Genomic DNA, 20,930 nt, shown 5'->3' with positions numbered 1-20,930 from the left:
GTTGTGGAAGTTATAAATATTTATTATAGGCCTATTTATTATTAATTTATTTATTGAACAAGCTATTTATTATTTATTTATTAAGATACAAATTTCATCAAACTCCAACTCCATAATAAAAAGTTTTGGTGTCATGTGGGTTATGATTGAGTTTATATCTACAATTCAACCAAGGTATGCACAATGCTATCCTTTTTTCCTGCAATTTCCTTCATCGTGGTATACTAGCTAGTAGTTGGGAATGGTAGATAGCTTGAAACAATCACATGATTATAGCACAAACCTAATATAGAGAATAGCATTAATTGAATTTGAGGTTACTTTCACACCTCTCTCTACTTTATCTCTTTTTCATTTTATTTTTTTCATCTTAAATTACATGCACCCTTTTGATCCACCACTAAAGAAAGCAATAAAAATTAAACACAAAAAATATCATAGGAAAGGGGTATCTTGCTTTCTTTGTTCTAAAGCCCTTGTCGCTTTCTTGCAAATTAAGTTTCAGGTCACAAAAGAATAAAAAGATACTATAAAATAAACACAACAGGTGAAAGAAAAAACAAGAAACTGCTAGTTACACTTGTGGCTTATAAATCATAGAAATTTTAAGTAGTAAAATGAAAAGTAAGGTTATGTACTTCTATATATTTAAATAGACCAAATACATTAATTATGCAATGAATTTTTAAAAAATAATTTACTTATATTTTATCACGGAGGAAGTATGTTTATGTACTATCACAAAAGTACGAGGGGAAAGATTAGATTAGAGGAGACTAGATTAGAGGAGACACAGTCTCTTTGGAGATTGATGGTTTTTAAAAAATTTGTGTACTATAATCTATCATTAATTGCAGAATTTCGGACTAGAATCCAAGTCAAAATTGATATGCGTAGATGGTCTATAAATAATTTGATTTGGTTCGGATATTGTAAAATCGAACCAAACCAACTAGTTTTTTATTGGTTTCGATTTTTTTTTCTTCCAAAAACCAAACTAAACTGACCCGTTGAACAATCAAACTAGAAATGAATTAGGTATTTGGGTATGGTATTTGCCATTACTACCCTTCAAACTTCATCATTATATATCGAGTGATGGATACAAATGCAACCAATTTATCTTGATACTAATAAATATATTGTCTCAGAAAGCCAAGAAGTAATCATGTTCCTTTCATGATTTTGTTTTTTGGGGTTTTCCATATGTTTTTCCAAATCGGAGGTAATATCTTATTTAATTCAACGTACATATTGTCAGACATTAAATGTGAACACCTCTTTTAGTTGAGAGTCAAACCACTGAGTTACTAATTGTTGAAGTTGTTTGGAGTCTCACATTGCTCATGTTTTTGGCATGTTGAGTGTATAAATGTGTTTAGGCACCCTCACCCTCCGAGCTCGGTTTGGGATGAGCTCCAAGCCCATTTAACGTGGTATCAGAGTTGATCGGGTTAAGGATTGCAATGTCGAAATTGGATTCAGACTCACGCTAGACATGAGGGTAGATGTTGAAGTTATTTAAAGTCTCACATTACTCAGGTTCTTGGGTTGTTGAATGTATAAATGTGCTTGGATATCCTCACTCTTCCGGCTAGCTTTTGCAATGAGAGATTCAACTATAGATTAACATAAATTTTGGCTTGTCATCACTCTTAAATATTACATTTGATAGATTAACAGAAATTTTGTTTTCTAGCACTTGCATTAACTCAACTAAACAAGTTTAAATCTCTAATTCTCTAGAATCTCAAGAGATAAAAGCAGAATTCTTCACACAGATTGTAACAAAAAATGTTGTGTCCAATTATAGTCACCTGATTCATTCCCAAAACACTGCATGAAACAAATAAGAACCTACTCAAATTAAATACAGTGAGATTTATGACACACCTTAATTGGCATTGCCTAAGACTAGTAAGTAATAAAATATTGATAATTAGTTAGAAATATATAACAACAAAGCTTATTTATAAGTTCTGTAACTTCCAACACGACACGTAATTCAGGTAATTGACAGGCTACATATAAAGACAACACAGTCCATAATAGGATGATACAGATCCACGTACGTTCATGTTTTGCATTCTGTCAAATAAAGATCAATGTGTGATTCTTTACAGTTATTACAAAAATTTAAACCACTTTCATTCAACTTTGAAAGATAGATAGCTTTGAAGAGTAGATGAAATGCCTCATGCAATTGATGGAAACTAAAATAAATAGCTAGCTAACGCCAAATTGTTGGGTATGGCTGATTAATTATAGGTTACTTACTATAAGTGCAGGCCCTGCCAGCAAGGTGTGCTATGGTGCCGAGCCTCTATTTTCTGGAGCTTAAAAAACTTATATGGTAGCAAGTCTTTAAAAAACATATGAAAATGATTTTATGTTATTAATATTATTTTATGTGACTATTAGAATATGAATGAATATTCTGGTCTCCGCGAATATAATTCAGTTGGGTTGGTAGGGATATCATATATTATATATATATATGTAAGGATCGGAGTTTGAATTCAAGTTTCCCCTCTCATTCACCGTTAGGTGGGGGAGTTAATGACTATTTTCTATGTTATTTATAATTTAAACGAAGATCTTTCTTTTTGAATTTTTTGTGTTTTTTATTGAAGATTTGATTTTAACATTTGGGTTAGGCCTCAAAATAGTCGGGGCCAGCCTGTATAAGTGAAGTGGCAGGTAGATTTCAAACGCTAATAACAAGATATAGTCTATAACTCTAATTTTGAATAGTAGAAAATCACTTCCATCACTCTACACTCATAGACATGGATACAATTGGTTGACTTCTATAAAAATCTTGTGTTTGTTTTGAGTTTACGTATTCCGTAGAGCAATGTTATTTAAACAATTTTTTTAAATAATTTTTTGACAATTTTCTCTCATGCTCACATTGTATTATTGTCTATTATCTTGTATTGTGAATACCAAGAAATATAATACGGATGAGTTAATACCGATGATGGGATGATGGAAAACAATGCAATTTCAAAAGTTTTATTTTTTGGACTATTTTCATAAATTGCATTGTCTGGTTTGGGGGGTGTGGGGATGGGGGAGGGGGATTTCAATCATTTAGGTTTCTTGATTATCAAGTTGTTTGTGAATGGATAAATTGTCGTCCGCTAACTTCTATTATCATCGGTTGTGCAAGACACATTAATGAGACATTTTCGTTATATTAGACGTTGATCCTAATCTATATTAGATCACTAGAGACTAATTTGCCTATGAAATTTTTGCCTATAAAATTTAGGTCATTCTATTTACAAATTTGTTAGTAATTGCAATTATACATGCACAAACTAATTCCAAACACATTAGTCCATAAGATGCCTAAATTTTAAAAGCAAATTAAGCTCTCTTATACCGTAAAATTGATGTGAAATTAAAGTGAAGTTTCACTGATACTTACAATTTTGAACTAATTTGCCTATTCACTCGCCTTACTTATTTGCCTATTCACTAATACTTTATGAAGCACAAACACAAACATAGACACTGGACATAGACACGGACACCGGACACGACACGGACACGTTGACACCGATAATAATTTAAAAAAATGACATAATTTAGTATAATTATAAGTGTCGGTGTCGACACCGACACAGACATGTGTCCAACACGCACACGCCTAATCTAAGGAGTGTCCGTGCTTCATAACTATCACATTAGTCCATGTTATATTGGATTCACATGTATATTTTGAATTAAGAAGTAATTTGGAATTGTTCTTGATATTCATTTTTAGAGTATACCATAAAATTGGTTCATAACTTTTTAAGACACACTTAAATTGATTCGCGACAAAAATTCTATAATTCTATTAAATTTTAGGCTTAATTAGTAAAATGGTCCCTTAAAGACATTTTTGGTTTCAGATTGGTCCCTTAAAGAAAAAAGGGTCCAAATAGGTCTCTTAAAGAAAAAAGTCCGAATAGGTCCCTTAGTGACATCTCCGTTAATCAGTTTGGTCCCTAAAAAGAGGTCTAAATAGGACCAAACTGATTAACGGAGATGTCTTTAAGGGACCTATTCGGACTTTTTTTTTTCTTTAAGGACCTATTTGGACCTTTTTTCTTTAAGGGACCAATCTAAAACCAAAAATATCTTTAATGAACCATTTTACTAATTAAGCCAAAAATTTTACCAAACACCTTTAATTCTATAAAACAAACTTGTAAACTATTACTATAATAAACTAGAAGATAACTTATCTGAGTTACCAGAGACACCCTTAATTTATACTAAGTGACTAAATATATCAACTAGTTTTCCAAATTGATAAAGTCAATGAAGTTTTTGCGATATTTACAAAGTCATAAACCAAATTGTTTTTAAAAACTTTTCCCCCATTTTTGCTCCATGTCACTGTTCAACGGCTCAATTTGGAATGACTTATGATGCTGCAAACCCTGGTATAACCTTCAATGCAGACAATTTTGCAGTGAAGCAATTGACAACATAGTACATTGGAAACAATACCATGTAACATGTATGTCAGATACACAACACAACAAACCTCAACAAAACAACAATGTCTTTTTATTCCATTCAAAAAACACGACAAACTTCAACAACAATTTCATTCCTTTTCAACCTCTTCCCTGTTTTTCCATCCTCGTACCACTCATTACCCATCCAACAAACCCCTTTTGTTCATTCATTTTCTCCATCACCAACCCCCCACTGTTACACTTCACTACTCCAATCTTGTATCGATTCCAAGGCATTAAACCCAGGGAAACAGCTCCATGCTCAATTCTTCCATCTGGGTTTTGCTTACAATGAAGTCTTGGCCACTAAACTTGTTCATCTGTACGCTGTTTCTAACTCTCTTCCAAATGCACGTAACCTGTTCGACAAAATTCCCAAACGGAATTTGTTTCTATGGAATGTTTTGATTCGGGGTTATGCCTGGAATGGGCCTCACGATACTGCCATTTCACTATACCATAGCATGCTTGACTATGGTCTTAAGCCTGATAATTTCACTTTACCGTTTGTTCTTAAGGCATGTTCGGCACTTTCTGCGATTGGAGAGGGAAGGAGCATTCATGAGTATGTGATAAAAAATGGGTGGGAGAGGGATGTTTTTGTAGGTGCAGCCCTTATTGACATGTATGCCAAATGTGGTTGTGTGATGGATGCGCGTCACGTATTTAATACAATTGTTGTGCGCGATGTTGTGTTGTGGACCTCTATGGTTGCTACTTATTCTCAAAATGGACACCCTGATGAATCACTTTCGTTGTGCCGTGAGATGGCCGCTAATGGTGTTAGACCTACCGAGGCAACTCTTGTGACTGTGGTTTCATCTTCGGCTGACATTGCATGTCTCCCTTATGGGAGGGAAATCCATGGATTTGGTTGGAGAAATGGATTTCAATCCAATGACAGGGTTAAAACTGCTTTGATTGATATGTATGCAAAATGTGGTTCTGTGAAAGTTGCCCGTGCTTTGTTTGAGCGGCTTTGGGAAAAAAGGGTTGTTTCGTGGAATGCAATTATTACTGGTTATGCAATGCACGGTCTTTCTGTTGAATCTTTGGACTTGTTTGAAAAAATGAGGAAGGAGGCTCGGCCGGATAATATAACCTTTGTCAGTGTTCTTGCGGCTTGCAGCCGAGGGCGTTTGTTGGATGAAGGACGGGCGCTGTACAACTTGATGGTGAAGGATTATGGTATCAATCCTACAGTTCAACATTACACTTGCATGGTTGATCTCCTTGGTCACTGTGGTCAACTGGATGAGGCGTATGATCTTATAAGACATATGAGTGTTAAGCCAGATTCTGGTGTATGGGGTGCTTTGCTGAATTCATGCAAAATCCATGGGAATGTGGAATTGGCGGAGTTAGCTTTAGAGAAACTAATTGAGCTTGAACCTGATGATTCTGGAAATTATGTGATTTTAGCTAACATGTATGCTCAATCAGGCAAGTGGGAAGGAGTGGAAAAGTTGAGGCAGTTAATGACAGACAAAGGAATAAAGAAAAACATTGCTTGTAGCTGGATTGAAGTAAAGAACAAAGTGTATGCATTTCTTGCAGGAGATGTTTCACACTCAAATTCTGATGCAATATATGCAGAGTTGAAGAGGTTAGAAGGACTAATGCATGAAGCTGGATATGCTCCAGATACAGGATCTGTTTTCCATGATGTGGAGGAAGATGAGAAAACAAGTATGGTATGCAGTCACAGTGAAAGACTAGCTATTGCATTTGGACTTATAAGTACATCGCCAGGAACCCGGCTTTTGATAACAAAGAATCTTCGAATTTGTGAGGACTGCCATGTTGCTATTAAGTTCATCTCAAAGATTACGGAGAGGGAAATTACTGTAAGAGATGTTAATCGCTATCATCATTTTAAACATGGCATGTGTTCATGCGGTGATCATTGGTGATGAGGATGAAATCCAGTTAGGAAAATTGGCCAACACAACAGTCTCTTACATCAGAGTTTTGTCCAAAATAATTGAGTTCATTCATACGTAAAATGAGTTCATCTAATGAAGGGTTATACTAAATTATTTTTGCTCCAAATGAAGGTTAAACTAAGAGTTTATTGATTAGTATTTTTGTTTGTTCGAATGATCTATCATATGAAATTCAAAGGCATGGTTTTAGCCTAAGAATCATAGTTCAAGTGCCAATTTTTTTTTAGGGTAAAATATGTTTTTTGTCCCTATAAAATTAGGAAATTTTTGTTTTTCGTCCCTATGAAAAAAGCACTTGTTTTCATCCCTACAAAAACTTTATTGATGAAAGGTTAAGCTTCAAGATTTGCCTATTGTTCTTGGTGTTTTTTGTCTTTTGCATAATATTTGTGAGATGAAAGGTGAGAAAATGGATCATGAACTTAAGGTTGATGTTATTGATGATGAAATGGTTGCTGAAGTTGGTTTGAGATCAGTTAATTCTTTGAAGGCTAGAGATGCTATTGCTCCTAATTTTTTGCATCATGGTTTAGCAGGCACTTCTTTTCTCTAAACTGATGAGAATTAGTGGATTTTGTTAATCAAGATATTTTGAAAATTGAACTCACTAAACCCTCTGTGGGTTTATGTGCCTTACCCTTAATTTCAATTCCTTGATGCATTTCTTATTTATTTCCCATCTTGCAGAACAGGTTTGACCTTCTGTATTAGTATTATGATGATTAGTTTTAGCTTGAAGCATATTCACATGCCTCTTGTGACCTTAAATTTGTTTCTATATCAGCAGGTCTTGCAAAGGGTGCAACTATTGGTATATCTATAGTAGCAATATTTGGACTTGGACTTCTTACATTTGGTTCTATATCAGCAGGTCTTAATTCCTTACATTTTTTTGTAAAGCGCTGACATTGAACATGCAGAACCTCCAGAGTAACTCTGAACATGGCAAAGTAACAAAGCTATGACGCTGACACGGCAGAGAGGTGTCTATATATCCTGCACAATCACTTTCGGCGCGTGACCTAAATTAGCATCAATACATATTTCATATCATGACATATATGTTAGCAGTCTTTAAGGAGGGAAATTGTCAACTGTGTCTGACAGGAAGGAATTTTTGTAGGATGTTGATTCAGCTTTGGTGCAATCCAAGGCAAAATGGAAGATCATCATACCATCAATTGATATGAGTATGACCATTTTACAATTTCTAACAAAGTTTCTTCACCATTGATCCAGTCAAATAATGTTGATGCTTACATCAATGGACATGACCAGTGCTTGGAGCACATAATTGACAAAGAGAGGTAAGCATATCTTACTTGTAAATGGTTAACAATAACATATATCATCACAGCTCTGTAATTCAAGCTTTCCTCGTTTGCATAAACATTGCAGCGGAATACAATTTTTTACAAGTGGAGGTGGATCAAAGGCATGGAGGGGCGACATCAAGCCATGGAATCAAGAACTGAACTTGTATCACTTACTTGTCCTTCAGATAGAAGGGTCAAGCAATTGGCCATGTCCTCCACTTCCTAAATACTATTCTATAATCTTACCCCCTTTTTTTTTTTTGGTGAATAACTTTCTCTTAACTACCTGGTCAGTAATTTCTTCACCAACTGTCCTACCCTGTCTTTTATATTTACGACTTAGAAGAAAAAATCAACACACAAACACAAAACATTAATACTAAGTGAAACTCATATATAACCATACATATATTGCATCAAAGAAAGATCCAAGAAGAACATCTCTATCAAAAACAACATTGAAGTGAAGGTATACTTCGTTACATATTCAACTTATAAATATGAAAGCCAAGATGATGGCCATAAACTTAATCTGTGGCTAATTAATCTCTCACGGAGCAATAACGACCAATAATAACATATGTCCTGCATCCATTTTAAGTGATAAGAATGAAAATTCAATCACACAAAATCCAAGTTATCAAAATTACCACAGAAAAAGTTAACAGAATATCACCAAAAAAACATATACTGGAATACTTAAACATCTTGAAGCATAAAAAAAATGGCCATCCAACCATCATATGTTTTGCATCCATTTTAGTGATAGAAATAGATATTCAATCACACAAAATCCACGTTATCAAAATCAACACAGAAAAATTAACATACTTATGGTTCTTGATTCATCAGATGACATAAACAGCAACAGAAAAACTTAATAAAATAGCATCCAATCTATAATCCAATCATGTACTCAATGTCTTCGATATCATGATTCCTAAGATGATTATGAACAAATGCAACGGTGAGTGTGATTATCTTCCTCATAATGTTGCTGCCTTTGTTTATAATGATCATGGTAATCAAGATGTCAATGATATGAAGCACGGATGACAGATTAAATAATATTTTGTTAAATTTTTCTGTTGCTGTCTTTGCTTATGTCATCTAATGAATCAAGAACCATAAGTATGTTGTTGTTTTTAGCAATTTCTGCCAATATTGTTCCAAAATCGTTCATCTCACTGTACGCATAATGTTGATGATAGTTTTGTTGAATTAATAACGTCTAAGTAACACGACTACTTGAAGCACCTTGATTCACGGATACAACACTCGTCAAAGGACCCAACGACATTGACTCGCCATGACTTGATCAAACCCAATAATTACATTTTTTTTCTCTAATAAACCCTAATATGATATTTTTTTGTCACAAACCCGTTGTGTCTTTATAACTACAGAGCTCATATATGTATTACGAGTGTAATACAATACAATGCATGTATAAATTTTATGAAATTTAGGATATAATACTATCTAGATACGAATTTAATTGATATACACTGACGGTGTAAAATAATTTTACACTGTCAACCAATACCAATCATGTTTTCCTCCACATCACTCCACTTCACCCCACTTTCTTGATATGACATGACAAAATGATGGTTATTTATTGGACGGTGGTGTAAAATTATTTTACACCGTCAGTGCATATCAATTAAACTCATTTAGATACATTAACAAATATTTTTAAAAATTATATTCGTGCATAATACTTATAAAAAAATACACTGATTTCATTATAAGGATCTAATACTAATATTTGTGATAAAAATGTATGCTAGTGCTGCTACCCACCAAAATAATTAGGCTTAACTACACATTTGAACCCTTACGTTTATTTTATGTTTCAATTTGGTCCTTATGTTTAAAAAGTATCAATTTGGTCCCTTATGTTTAAAAAGTATCAATTTGGTCCCTTACGTTTATTTTAGGTTTCAAGTTAGTCCTTTCCGTTAGTTTTGTCACTAACACCGTTTGAACAGTACACGTGTCAGTGTGTCCAAGTGCCACGTGTCAGTCCACATATGCAAATTGACTGCCACATGTGACAAAATTGACGGAAAGGACTAACTTGAAACCTAAAATAAACGTAAGGGACCAAATTGATACTTTTTAAACGTAAGGGACCAAATTGAAACCTAAAATAAACGTGAGGGACCAAATGTATAGTTAAGCCAAATAATTAAAAAATTTAAAGAAAATTAGAAACATTAAAACGACATCGTTACACTCGTCACGAAAAAGTGTAAGGAAGAAATTAGAATAGCGTTGTAGAAAGATCCACCATCTCAGTTTTTGCATAACTCATCAAATCGAACCTCCATTCCCGCTTTCCAAAATCGCCACTCACTTTTCCTTACATAACTCGCACACGTAACCCTAATTCATCAATTTCTTATTATTCAATTTTCACCAACAATCTTCATTTTTTGTCCATTTTCAATGATTCATTTCTTCACCAAACTCGATAAATTAACTTGTAGCTCAACAATTTCTATAACTATGATCTGATTCCTGAATCTTACGCATTCATTAAGGTAACTGGATCTTATCTTTTTCTCAATTCAATTCATTCTCTATCTGCTGCATTGATCTCTTTCATTTTGAGAAATATCCGGTTTCAGATTTACCTTGTAATAGATTTATTTATTTTATATATTGATGTGTTTTTTATGATTATTTTGGGATCTGATTTGAAATTTGAATAGAGTAAGGATTTCAAAGGTGTTTTTATTTTGATTTTGAATTGGTAGTGTTGTGGATTAGAGTTTTGAGTTTATTTTGGTGTTTAGGTTTTGTAATGGCGTGGTTTAATGCGAAAAATGCATGGGGGAACTTCCCTGATTTGGCGGGAGCGGTTAATAAGCTTCAGGAGAGTGTGAAGAGTATTGAGAAGAATTTTGATACTGCTCTTGGTTTTGAAGAGAAAGGGGAATCTAGTAATAATGAAGGTAATTTCTATTTCAGATCATTTGTATTGCTTATCTTTGTTTTATGAAGTTCTGAATGGATTGAAATGAGTATGATTATGAAATGAAATTTATGATTTAGGTATCTGCATAGTCTGTTAAGTTTTGTAGATAGGAATTTTGAATTGTTGGATTTTATGTCTGTTTTTAAGGTGGGGTGTTATTAGTTTTTACATTGATTAGAGATGTGCCCGTTGTTTTTCGTTTTCCAGCTTCGGGATTATGGCCGCCTATACCTGCTGACAGGAAAGCATTATTTAACCCTGTAATGGCCCTTATAGGGAACAAAAGTGAGGAAGATGGTGAAGAAACATCTGAAAATATTGAATCCTCTCGGCAGGAATCTGAAACTGAGATGTCGGTGGAAAAACCCGAGTCTCTCGATCATGTTCCTGTGGCTGAGGGAAAAGAAGCCGTTGAAACTGATAAAAGAGACAACGTGGAAGCTGAGGAAACCACAATTCAAGAGGACAATAAAGTGCACGAGGCAGAAGAAGATGGTGAGCATGCAGAGTCAGCAGATGGGACAACTGCACAGGATTTGGAGCACGGAAAGGACGAACATGAGTTACCGGAGATGCCTGTTGAATTGCCTGAATCTCCCATTCAGAAGTCCGAGAATTCAGATTCCATTAGCAGTCCTCAAGAGAAAGAGATTGCTGGAGTCGGAGCATTGGAAAGTCCAGTGATGTTGCTACCCACGGTTTCTAATCTTGGAGATTATGTAGTTGAGGGTAGTAATAGTGAGCTTGGTGAGTCTCATGGTACTAGTGATGTGCATGAGACTGTTGAAGTCGAGACAGAAGAGGAGAGTAAAGAAGAAGAGAGGGTACAAGCAGAGGAAAGTGTAGAGAGAATTTCTTCTGTTCGACCTGATGAGGCATCAGACAATACTGAGAAAAGAGATGATGCAGACACTTCTGTTCTACATTCTGTAGCTTCTGTCGAAAGCAATAGCATCAATCAATTATTTAATGAAGACCAGTCCAGTGCTGCTCCAGATGAGTCGTCTGAGGTGGCACCTGACTTGCTTTCACATGACAATGAAACAACCGTTAAAGAAACTGAAAGGAACCATCTTGCCAATAATATTGAAACTGACATAAAAGAGCAACATTTGAATTCTATAAAAAATATGCCTGACTCAGATTCCATACTTGAACTGGAGAAGGTGAAAAAGGAGATGAAGATGATGGAGGCAGCACTACAAGGTGCTGCAAGACAAGCTCAGGTATTTCACATTACTGTGCATATTCTTTAAAGAAATAAGCACATTCATTCTTGTTGCAAGTGTCCGGATGAAAAGAATATTGTTCTAAGTGTCCAGATGGAAAACAATGTAGGATTCAGATCTTGTTATTTTTCTAGCATGAAAGCTAATGTTCCCGTGGCCTCTAGGTAGCTATTACTATAGCAAAGAAGTTTTGTTCTGCTATTGTACCTTTCTTCTTTGTTAAAGTTTCTAATTAGTTTGTCATAAATACGCCTTCTTGCTTTGTTGTAGACTGATTGAGAGATATATGTCACACATTTTTTCTTTTTGGTATCCGCAACAAAAGCTTTTGTGATGCATATTCATTTTTATGTTACTAGCTCCCAGACGATAAGTCACTTGAGGGTTCAGATGTTGTTACATTTTATGTGTGAAAACTATGATGAATGATCATATGGTCTCTTGGCAGGCTTTGTTATGATTAAGAAGTTTCTTCTTGTCCTAACTGTCCTTTTCTTATTGGTTATGGCCTAAGAGGGTATTTTGCTTGGCTTCTTACATTAAACTGAGATCATAAAATTGCTCTGTGGTGTTAAAATAGCTAAGTTTCTAATTAATTTTATTTTAATTTGTTTTCCTGCTCCATTGCACTCCTTTTCTTCATCTATAACCAACTTAGATCTTCTAACTAGCAATTGTTACTGGTGAAAAATCATTTGATTGTTTTTTCTTAATTAATGTTTCGCTATTTTCAAAAAGCTATATGTCTTGTCTAATTATGTTCCCAGCGTTTATCTCTTATGTACAATTTTTGCAGCCATGAGAGTGCTGTATATCTTGTTGCAATTTTTACCCTTGGTTCTCTTTTTACAGGCTAAAGCTGATGAGATAGCAAAATTGATGAATGAGAATGAACAATTCAAAGCTTTAATTGAAGATTTAAAGGTATATTTATTTTTTCAATGCATTGTAGTTAGGATCATGTTTTGCTTTAATATTCAGTTTTTTATACAATCAACTGATATCAAATGAAAGAATTTCCTTTAACAGTGAGGGCTCTCTACTCAAATGTGAGGCAAAGAAAATGAATTACACAGCTTAGGGAATTTGAGAGCCCTGATCTCCCGCACTCTCAATGACACAATAGCCTCCCTCCCTCTCTTTCCCTTGTGACATACATTCTGTTATTTGTCAATCAATTACAATTATTTATAATGTTATTCAATTCAATTATGAACTCTCCTCATCTGGCTGATTCCTCTTCTTCCTAAAATACACTCTTTTTTGTTTTAACTATATGTTGTGTATGATATCTGCAGTTCTACACTGAAATTTAGAAGTTTCACTTTGTCTTGTAAACCCTGCTCTGAACAACTTCCTCTTTAGTTATCCTATCTTCCTTTTCTATGTCATTATCCACCACGAGTCCTTGACCATTTCTCTAAGATGTGAAAGGTGCTCAATGCTGAACTTCATCACAACCAAAATACATCCCTTTTCTCCTCCTTTTTCTATTGTTGTCATCTACTTTGTCCTTGCCTGCACTGTCAGTTCTCAGCCTCCTTACTGTATTGGAGCTAGTACTTGTCCCTGCCTTTGTGGCATAGGATGCTAACGACGAATCTTTTCCAACATACTCTAGCATTATGGAAACAACTAATGGATTATGTATGCAAATTAAAAAGGGATATTAGCCACTGTTGTGCAAAATATGAGCTGAAGGATGTTTATGTGTCGATGTTGATGATATATGATGTAGTGCAGTAGACATTTTTTAAATAAACTATCGAATTTAGGATTTTCTTAGGTTTATCTTCCTTATTCATCGCGTCAGTTCTGGTGGTATAAAAAATGTATCCCTTTTTAGATATTGTCCTTGTGGTCTTGTTGTCACATTGATTATTTTATTGTAATCTTTTGGATATTTTTTCCTCGTACGCTATGTATTAGTTTTCTTTTGTACATTCTCTATTTGAAAATCATTTGGTATTTTTGTAACCTAATTAGTTATCATGCTCTGTTTCTGTTTTTATCATGTGTCCTGTGCCCCACTTTCTTCAAATATTTCTATTTAATTATTGATAATTGTGGAGCAGAGAAAATCCAATGAAGCTGAAGTCGAGTCTTTGCGAGAGGAATACCATCATAGGGTTTCAACTCTTGAGAGAAAGGTATCACTTGTCATAAATCTTATGTTTCCGGTTTTTAATCAACAAAGTTTTCAATAATATAACTCAAAATGATTTGTTCTGAAGTTGTGTATAGCATTTTCAATCTTTACATCAAAGTTATGATTGAAATTTTTGCCATAGAAAACAATATATTGTGTAATAAATGACAGAAGTCCTATTAGCCAAAAATATTTTATGGGGACGAAAGCACTGTGAATGTATTATAAGCATTGCAGGTTGGTGTTAGAAATTCATTTTGGATTTTGAAATTTGTGATTTATCAAAGAGGATTATTGGATATTACGTATATGTTTTTAGTGTACACTTTTATTGAAAACTGTTATTGACTCCACTCCATACATTTTGTGTTAAATTGCAGATTTATGCCCTCACCAAGGAAAGGGATACGCTTCGCCGAGAGCAGAATAAAAAAAGTGATGCAGCTGCTCTATTGAAGGAAAAGGATGAAATAATTAATCAAGTTATGGCAGAAGGTAACATAATCTGAAATCAACCAAAATCTGTATTATCCCGACTTCAGGGGATACAAAACTTTGTTGTTTTTTTTATGTGTTTTGTTAGGGTTGATTATATGGGTGTTTCTTTTAGATGTATGTCAGCAACTTCTGAAAGGATAAAAACTAACACTGAATTTTTCCGGTGGATAGTTCTTTGGACAAATACTGTAGCACTAAGGATGAATATTCATAGTCATCAAATTAATAAATGCTTTGACAAAACCTTCACTTAGACTATCTTCTCCTACTTATTGAATTATGAAGTTTCGTCATCCATTTTGTAAAATTTTAGTCGGCCACTTTGCTTGGCCCTACGAAATATTTGATTTGAGGCCTCCTTGATGGAATTGCAGTTGGTGTGTTGATGGTAATTGATGGGGGTGTGAGCTCTATTAAATTCCACGGGTTTATAAATTTTATATCTCTAAAATCCAAACATGTAGTCTATCAACAACTCTTTTAATATATCGAGATTCTAGCACAAGTCCGAATGTGTGGCTTTTTGTTTTTGGGGGGCATTTGGATGTGGGTGCTGCGTGGGTTTTGACAGATTCAATTGAGGTGGTTCCATTAATGCGTAGTTTTACAAAACCTTTGTTCCTCATAGCTTGGTATTAGTATCTATGAATCTCGATTCATTATGATGAATCCAGATGAATCACACACAGAGGTTTCCCCTGAACTTTGTGAAGCCAATCACTTTTTTCTTGTCACCTGTGTGTAGCTAGCCCTTTTTTTTTTGTCATTTTGATTTTTGACTTGAATCTTGAATTATTTTGAGGTTTGTGTGCACTAGTTTATGCTTTTGCCCATGTCAATTGACTTGAATCTTGAAATATTTTTATTGATAATGTATCTTACTATTCATAATAAGATTTAATTCATGATTCAAAAATTAGGTATTCTTTTGATAACCATTCTTCAAAAACATTATCCATTGAAGCATGCCAACAGGTTAATTACTAGCTATTACGGAGCCCTTTCATATTAAATTTTCTCTCATCTCAGGTGAAGAACTTTCTAAAAAGCAGGCCACACAAGAATCTACGATAAGGAAACTTAGGGCTCAGGTATGCAGAGTACTTATTGTATCTTCCCAAACTTAAATCATTTTCTATGCGTAAATAATAAACCTTATATTTACCTTTTTTCATGAAAGCTAGATTAGAGATCTTGAGGAGGAGAAAAAAGGTTTGACTACTAAACTTCAGGTAACTGAATACCAAGAGCATTATTGAAAGTTATTATTTGCATGCTACTTTTTTGAAAGTTATTATTCTGTTGCCAAATATTTTCTTCATGGTATAGTTTGACTGTAAAAATCCCATCTTGTCTTAAGTGTAATTTATGATTTATTCTTGTGTGCTACTGCCTACTGTGGATCCTCTTTGTCATTGGAAAGCATCAAATCCCTTTTTAAAGCAGTAGGTGTTGACAATCCTAATATTTATGTGGATTTCTAATTTAAGCTGCTGTTTGATTAATGTCATGCAATCCAGGTAGAGGAGAATAAAGTAGAAAGTATCAAGAGGGACAAGACAGCTACAGAGAAGTTGTTGCAAGAAACAATAGAAAAACATCAAAATGAACTTGCAGAGCAGAAAGAGTATTACACTAATGCTTTGGCTGCTGCTAAGGAGGCTGAAGCATTAGCAGAGGCACGGGCCAACAATGAAGCAAGAACTGAGCTAGAGAGTCGTCTAAGAGAAGCCGAGGAACGTGAATCTATGCTGGTCCAGGCACTCGAAGAGCTGAGACAAACATTAAGTAGAAAGGAACAGCAGGTTTTCGTTGTGTTTTCTGTCTCTTTTCTACTAAGTTGACTTTCTCAGGATATTGCTTTTAATTCAACTGTTTCCTTCATCCATATTCAGGCTGTCTTCAAAGAAGACATGCTTTGTAGAGACATTGAGGATCTTCAAAAGCGTTACCAGGTCTGCTCCCCTGCTTTCTGATTGTTGTTCAGTTATTTAACTTTTGATGGTTTTGCTTTTCCTTGTTTTATTATAGTTTAGCAGCCGTGTTTGTGCTTTTGGTAGTTTTCTAATTTGACTTGCTTTTGCTAGGCAAGTGAAAGACGGTGTGAAGAACTGATTACGCAAGTTCCAGAATCTACAAGGCCGCTTTTAAGGCAAATTGAAGCCATGCAGGTAATAAACATATGATAAAAAATTACTTTTCCTTCTGTTTTTTGTTCTGCTAAGTGGGATCTGTACTAAGACTAGAATTCACCTGATAACAGGAAACAAATGCCAGAAGAGCCGAAGCTTGGGCTGCTGTTGAAAGAAGTCTTAATTCTCGACTTCAGGTCTTCAGAATACTTTTTATTTTTAACTTTTAGAATCTTTCCTACTCTATATTATTGTATTTATATTTTTCAATTAACTCTACAGGAAGCTGAGGCTAAAGCTGCAACTGCTGAGGAAAGAGAGCGATCTGTGAATGATCGCTTATCTCAAACCTTGTCTCGAATTAATGTTCTTGAGGCTCAGGTTCTGAAATTTCTTGAGTGAAATCATGTCCTTAATGATGGTTTTGTGTACATGTGACTAACTTCAATAATGAATTTCAGATTTCATGCCTTAGGGCAGAACAAACTCAATTAAGTAAGACCCTGGAAAAAGAAAGACAAAGGGCAGCTGAAAGTAGGCAGGAATATCTTGCTGCAAAGGAGGAAGCTGACACTCAAGAAGGTCGTGCGAGACAGCTTGAGGAAGAAATTAGAGACATAAGACAGAAACACAAACATGAGTTGACGGAGGCATTGATGCACAGGGAGCGTCTTCAGCAGGTAGAGTTTCTGCTTATGGTTTCAAACTGGCATTGTTAAGTGATATCCTTGTTATATGAAGCTCCCGGTTTCTTATTGCATTAAATTTCTCTTGTCTTTTAATTCTTACATTACTTGGGTCATTGAATGCACCAGCCAAAGAGGTATATATTTGGCTTATGCTGATGAATATTTCTGAGAAATGTAACAAAAGAAAGTCAACTTGGTTTTTCAAGGTACTTTTGAAATGCTGTGTGGATGCTTGGGATATAACAAATATAAACATGATGTAGAATATTTGAGAAATCTATGGAACGAAACCATGTATGAAAATAAAAACAAAAAATTGATTGGATATGGTATTGCTGGTAACAATGTTAAATTCCATCCATCTTACCTTTGTGATTATTTTTTGTCATTTTTGCCAGGAAATAGAAAAAGAAAAAGCTGCTCGATCAGATCTGGAGAGGACCGTTCGTGTTCATTCTGTCCCATCATCAGATCAAACTCCCCCAACAAAGCATAATTCTGCTTTTGAGAATGGTGTGATGCTCTGCTTCTCTTTATATCACTAGGCTCAGTCTTGCCTGTCATATTTTCTATAATATACTTCATGATGTAGGGAATCCGGCCCGAAAATTATCTAGTACAACCTCTCTGGGAAGCTGGGAAGAAAGCTATTTTCTTCAAGCATCACTGGATTCATCCGACAGTTTTTCTGAGCGGAGAAACCCAGGAGAACTAAGTATGAGTCCTTACTATATGAAGAGCATGACACCCAGTTCTTTTGAGGCTGCACTTCGTCAGAAGGAGGGTGAACTTGCTTCATATATGTCACGCCTGGTATGATTTTTTGCCATCGATCTCTCTAGTTTAACGTTTAACCTCTGTTCCTTTTTATAGGAGACAATTCACTTTTAGATTCATTGGATAATTGATGAATTTGGTCTATTTTTTATTTTTTTGAACGGCTGATGAATTTGGTCTATAATATAGATCAGATACATCAATTATTCAATGAATCTAAAAAGTGACTTGTCTCTTAAAAAAATGAATGGAGGTAGTATTTGGCATCATACCTTCAAGTTCATAGCTCCAATTTTTCTTGTCATTGAGAATTTCTCCTAATGTTTAAGTAATTTAATTTATATTAAGCTATTGCATCATTTGAGGTTGATGTCAATGTCATTTTTATATTTGGGGTATAATGTTGTTTACGTTTTTTTTAATAACAAAAATTCCAGGCATCACTGGAATCTATTCGTGATTCTCTTGCTGAAGAGTTGGTCAAATTGACAGCACAGGTAAGTTCAGCTTCCTGTATAATTACTGTAGAAAGAGAAAGAGAGGAGACATGAGAATATTATAACGGGATACACTACAATGTGTAGTGACCCTCATATTTATATTACTAGTTACTAGGTTAAGAGAGTAATGCATAAGAAAAGCACGGGCCAAGCTCATATACTCAAGACTAAACCCTAGTAACTTATTATAATAACTATTAACAATTATCCTCTGGTCCATTTCCTTGTTAACCACAGTCTGTATATCTATACTGCAGTGTGAAAAGTTGCGTGGAGAGGCTGCTGTGCTCCCTGGCTTAAGATCGGAGCTAGAAGCACTGAGGAGGAGGCACTCTGCTGCTTTGGAGTTGATGGGTGAACGTGATGAAGAGGTAATTTTTACTTTGCCTAATTTTGCTTTCTAAAAATGATATTCTAGGGGGTGTTTGTTTTGAGGTATGAATTTGTGGAGGAACTCTCACTCTTAATCATCTTATAAATTTTCTCGTGTTTGAACTTTGAAATACTTAAAAGAGCCCAAACATCGCACAACTGGATTCCTCACCTCCTTCCTTACAATCTGAGAAATCGAAATAATAGAAAAACACTAGACACACTAGGCCCCAAATACAGGAAGGGACGTAGAAGAAAAAATAATTATTGGGTTAAATTAGTTAGTTATGCAAGCCTCTGACTCTAAAATACCATCACTATTCTATCCAATTTCCTTTTACTTAATTATAAAAAGAAAAGTTATCTACTTTCTATCTAAACAAAGTTGAATGTGTTCAGCTGGAGGAACTTCGTGCGGATATTGTCGATTTAAAGGAAATGTACAGAGAACAAGTCAACTTACTTGTGAATAAGGTACGTTAAGCAAGATCTTTTCCGACTTAGAAGCCCTAGGTATCCTTTTATCACTTCTCAGAATGTTCAGTATTTTCTTTTATCTAACCATGCTATATATTTTTCTTTCAGATCCAGATAATGAGTTCATCAATGGGTAACACCTAATTTTGCCGAAGAAAGGGCTGGGAGATCGGAAAGGTTAGTAGTGTCTAGCAACCATTTTGTGATGGCTATTTCTCCGAGCTGTGTATGATGTCAATTGGCACAATAACAGTACATTGGAGATTAGTGCCTTTAGTCTCTGAAGAATGATTCCTTTCAGGTCTTCAATCAAGAAGGATTTATACTTTGTTTATCTGAGCAACATATATTGATGGTGTTCTCCCTTTGCTAAATATGATTTGTATTATGACTTGGGGAATGTTGTATAGTGTGTGAGAATCTTCTCACCAAGAGATATAGGGATTTTTTCGAGTGTGTGATGATACAAACAAACAAAATATATATTCCTTTGAACCTGTGATCTATGTTCTGTTTTTCTTCCTTCTCTTGGTCCTCCCTTTTTCAATGCAAATCAGTTGGTGTATGTATTATTTGAATACCTATTACGATTTTATGACATTACAACATAAAATGTATTTTTAAATAAATCTTTTTATTGGATCTAGATTTCTGTCTTAAGTTTTATGTTTTATTGTTGATAGTGGAGCTGTAGGGGTTTGAAATTACATGTTAATGATCCTGAGAATCAAAGATAAAAGGCAAAATTACATCAGGTATTTTATCTAATATTTTTGTAACACTATGGTCCTTTATTATTTTTTATTTGTAACATTTAGGTCATTTATTTTTTTATAAATAAATAAGATAAGGACCAAAGTGTTACAAAAAAAGGACTAAAGTGTTACAAATAAAAAAGATAAAGACCCAAAGTGTTACAAATAAAAAATAAAGGACCAAAATGTTAAAAAAAAAATAAAGGATCAAAGTGTTACAAAAAATTAAGATAAAGAACCTGCAGTGTAATTTTACCAAGATAAAATAAATAAAATGATTGATTATGAGCCCGTTGGCTGTTTGTTATGCTAAAAATAAAAAGCTACTATGATTAACTTATCAAGTAAATCATTTTTAATAAAATAAAGAAAAAAGTATAGTTTATAGTGTTCATGTTCTTTTTGAAGAAAATGATTTTTAGTAGAAGTGAGAAAAGCATAGTTTATTGCCTCAAAAATATTAGTAAAAATCTTTGAATGGGAGTTTGTGCGACAAAAAAATACCTCCGTACAATTCCACTTAATTAATCAGGAGAGTATTGTCAAAAAAAAAAAAAAAAATTATCAGTAGAGTATTAACAATG

At 34.4% G+C, this 20,930-nt stretch overlaps 2 protein-coding genes across 4 annotated transcripts; both read left to right on the top strand.

Moving 5' to 3' along the window:
* The first annotated feature begins 4,251 nt into the window (after positions 1–4,251).
* Positions 4,252–8,150, top strand: LOC123899704 (putative pentatricopeptide repeat-containing protein At3g23330). The gene is made up of 2 exons (XM_045950918.1): positions 4,252–7,773; positions 7,865–8,150. Exon 1 carries the CDS (start codon positions 4,562–4,564, stop codon positions 6,431–6,433), a length of 1,872 nt encoding a protein of 623 aa, XP_045806874.1. The 5' UTR covers positions 4,252–4,561; the 3' UTR covers positions 6,434–7,773; positions 7,865–8,150.
* Positions 8,151–10,008: 1,858 nt separating this feature from the next.
* On the top strand, positions 10,009–20,113 carry LOC123898303 (golgin candidate 5). Of its 3 annotated transcripts, none has more exons than XM_045949226.1 (21): positions 10,009–10,331; positions 10,587–10,745; positions 10,976–11,994; positions 12,850–12,921; positions 14,073–14,147; positions 14,527–14,641; positions 15,674–15,735; positions 15,829–15,876; positions 16,165–16,449; positions 16,540–16,599; positions 16,732–16,815; positions 16,908–16,973; positions 17,059–17,157; positions 17,238–17,339; positions 17,427–17,456; positions 17,864–17,978; positions 18,058–18,278; positions 18,680–18,739; positions 19,000–19,113; positions 19,514–19,588; positions 19,700–20,113. In XM_045949226.1, exons 2-21 carry the CDS (start codon positions 10,595–10,597, stop codon positions 19,733–19,735), a joined length of 2,889 nt encoding a protein of 962 aa, XP_045805182.1. In that variant the 5' UTR covers positions 10,009–10,331; positions 10,587–10,594; the 3' UTR covers positions 19,736–20,113. The 3 variants fall into 3 exon arrangements, with proteins under 3 accessions (XP_045805182.1, XP_045805180.1, XP_045805181.1); XM_045949224.1 differs by having other exon boundaries at positions 10,010–10,331; positions 17,238–17,456; positions 19,700–19,768; positions 19,893–20,113; XM_045949225.1 differs by having other exon boundaries at positions 10,010–10,331; positions 16,908–16,943; positions 17,238–17,456.
* The last annotated feature ends 817 nt before the right edge of the window (positions 20,114–20,930 follow it).

The sequence above is a fragment of the Trifolium pratense genome, linkage group LG7 (assembly GCF_020283565.1).
Source record: "Trifolium pratense cultivar HEN17-A07 linkage group LG7, ARS_RC_1.1, whole genome shotgun sequence".
Lineage (NCBI taxonomy): Eukaryota > Viridiplantae > Streptophyta > Magnoliopsida > Fabales > Fabaceae > Trifolium > Trifolium pratense.
This window is presented reverse-complemented; position numbering and strand designations above follow the sequence as displayed.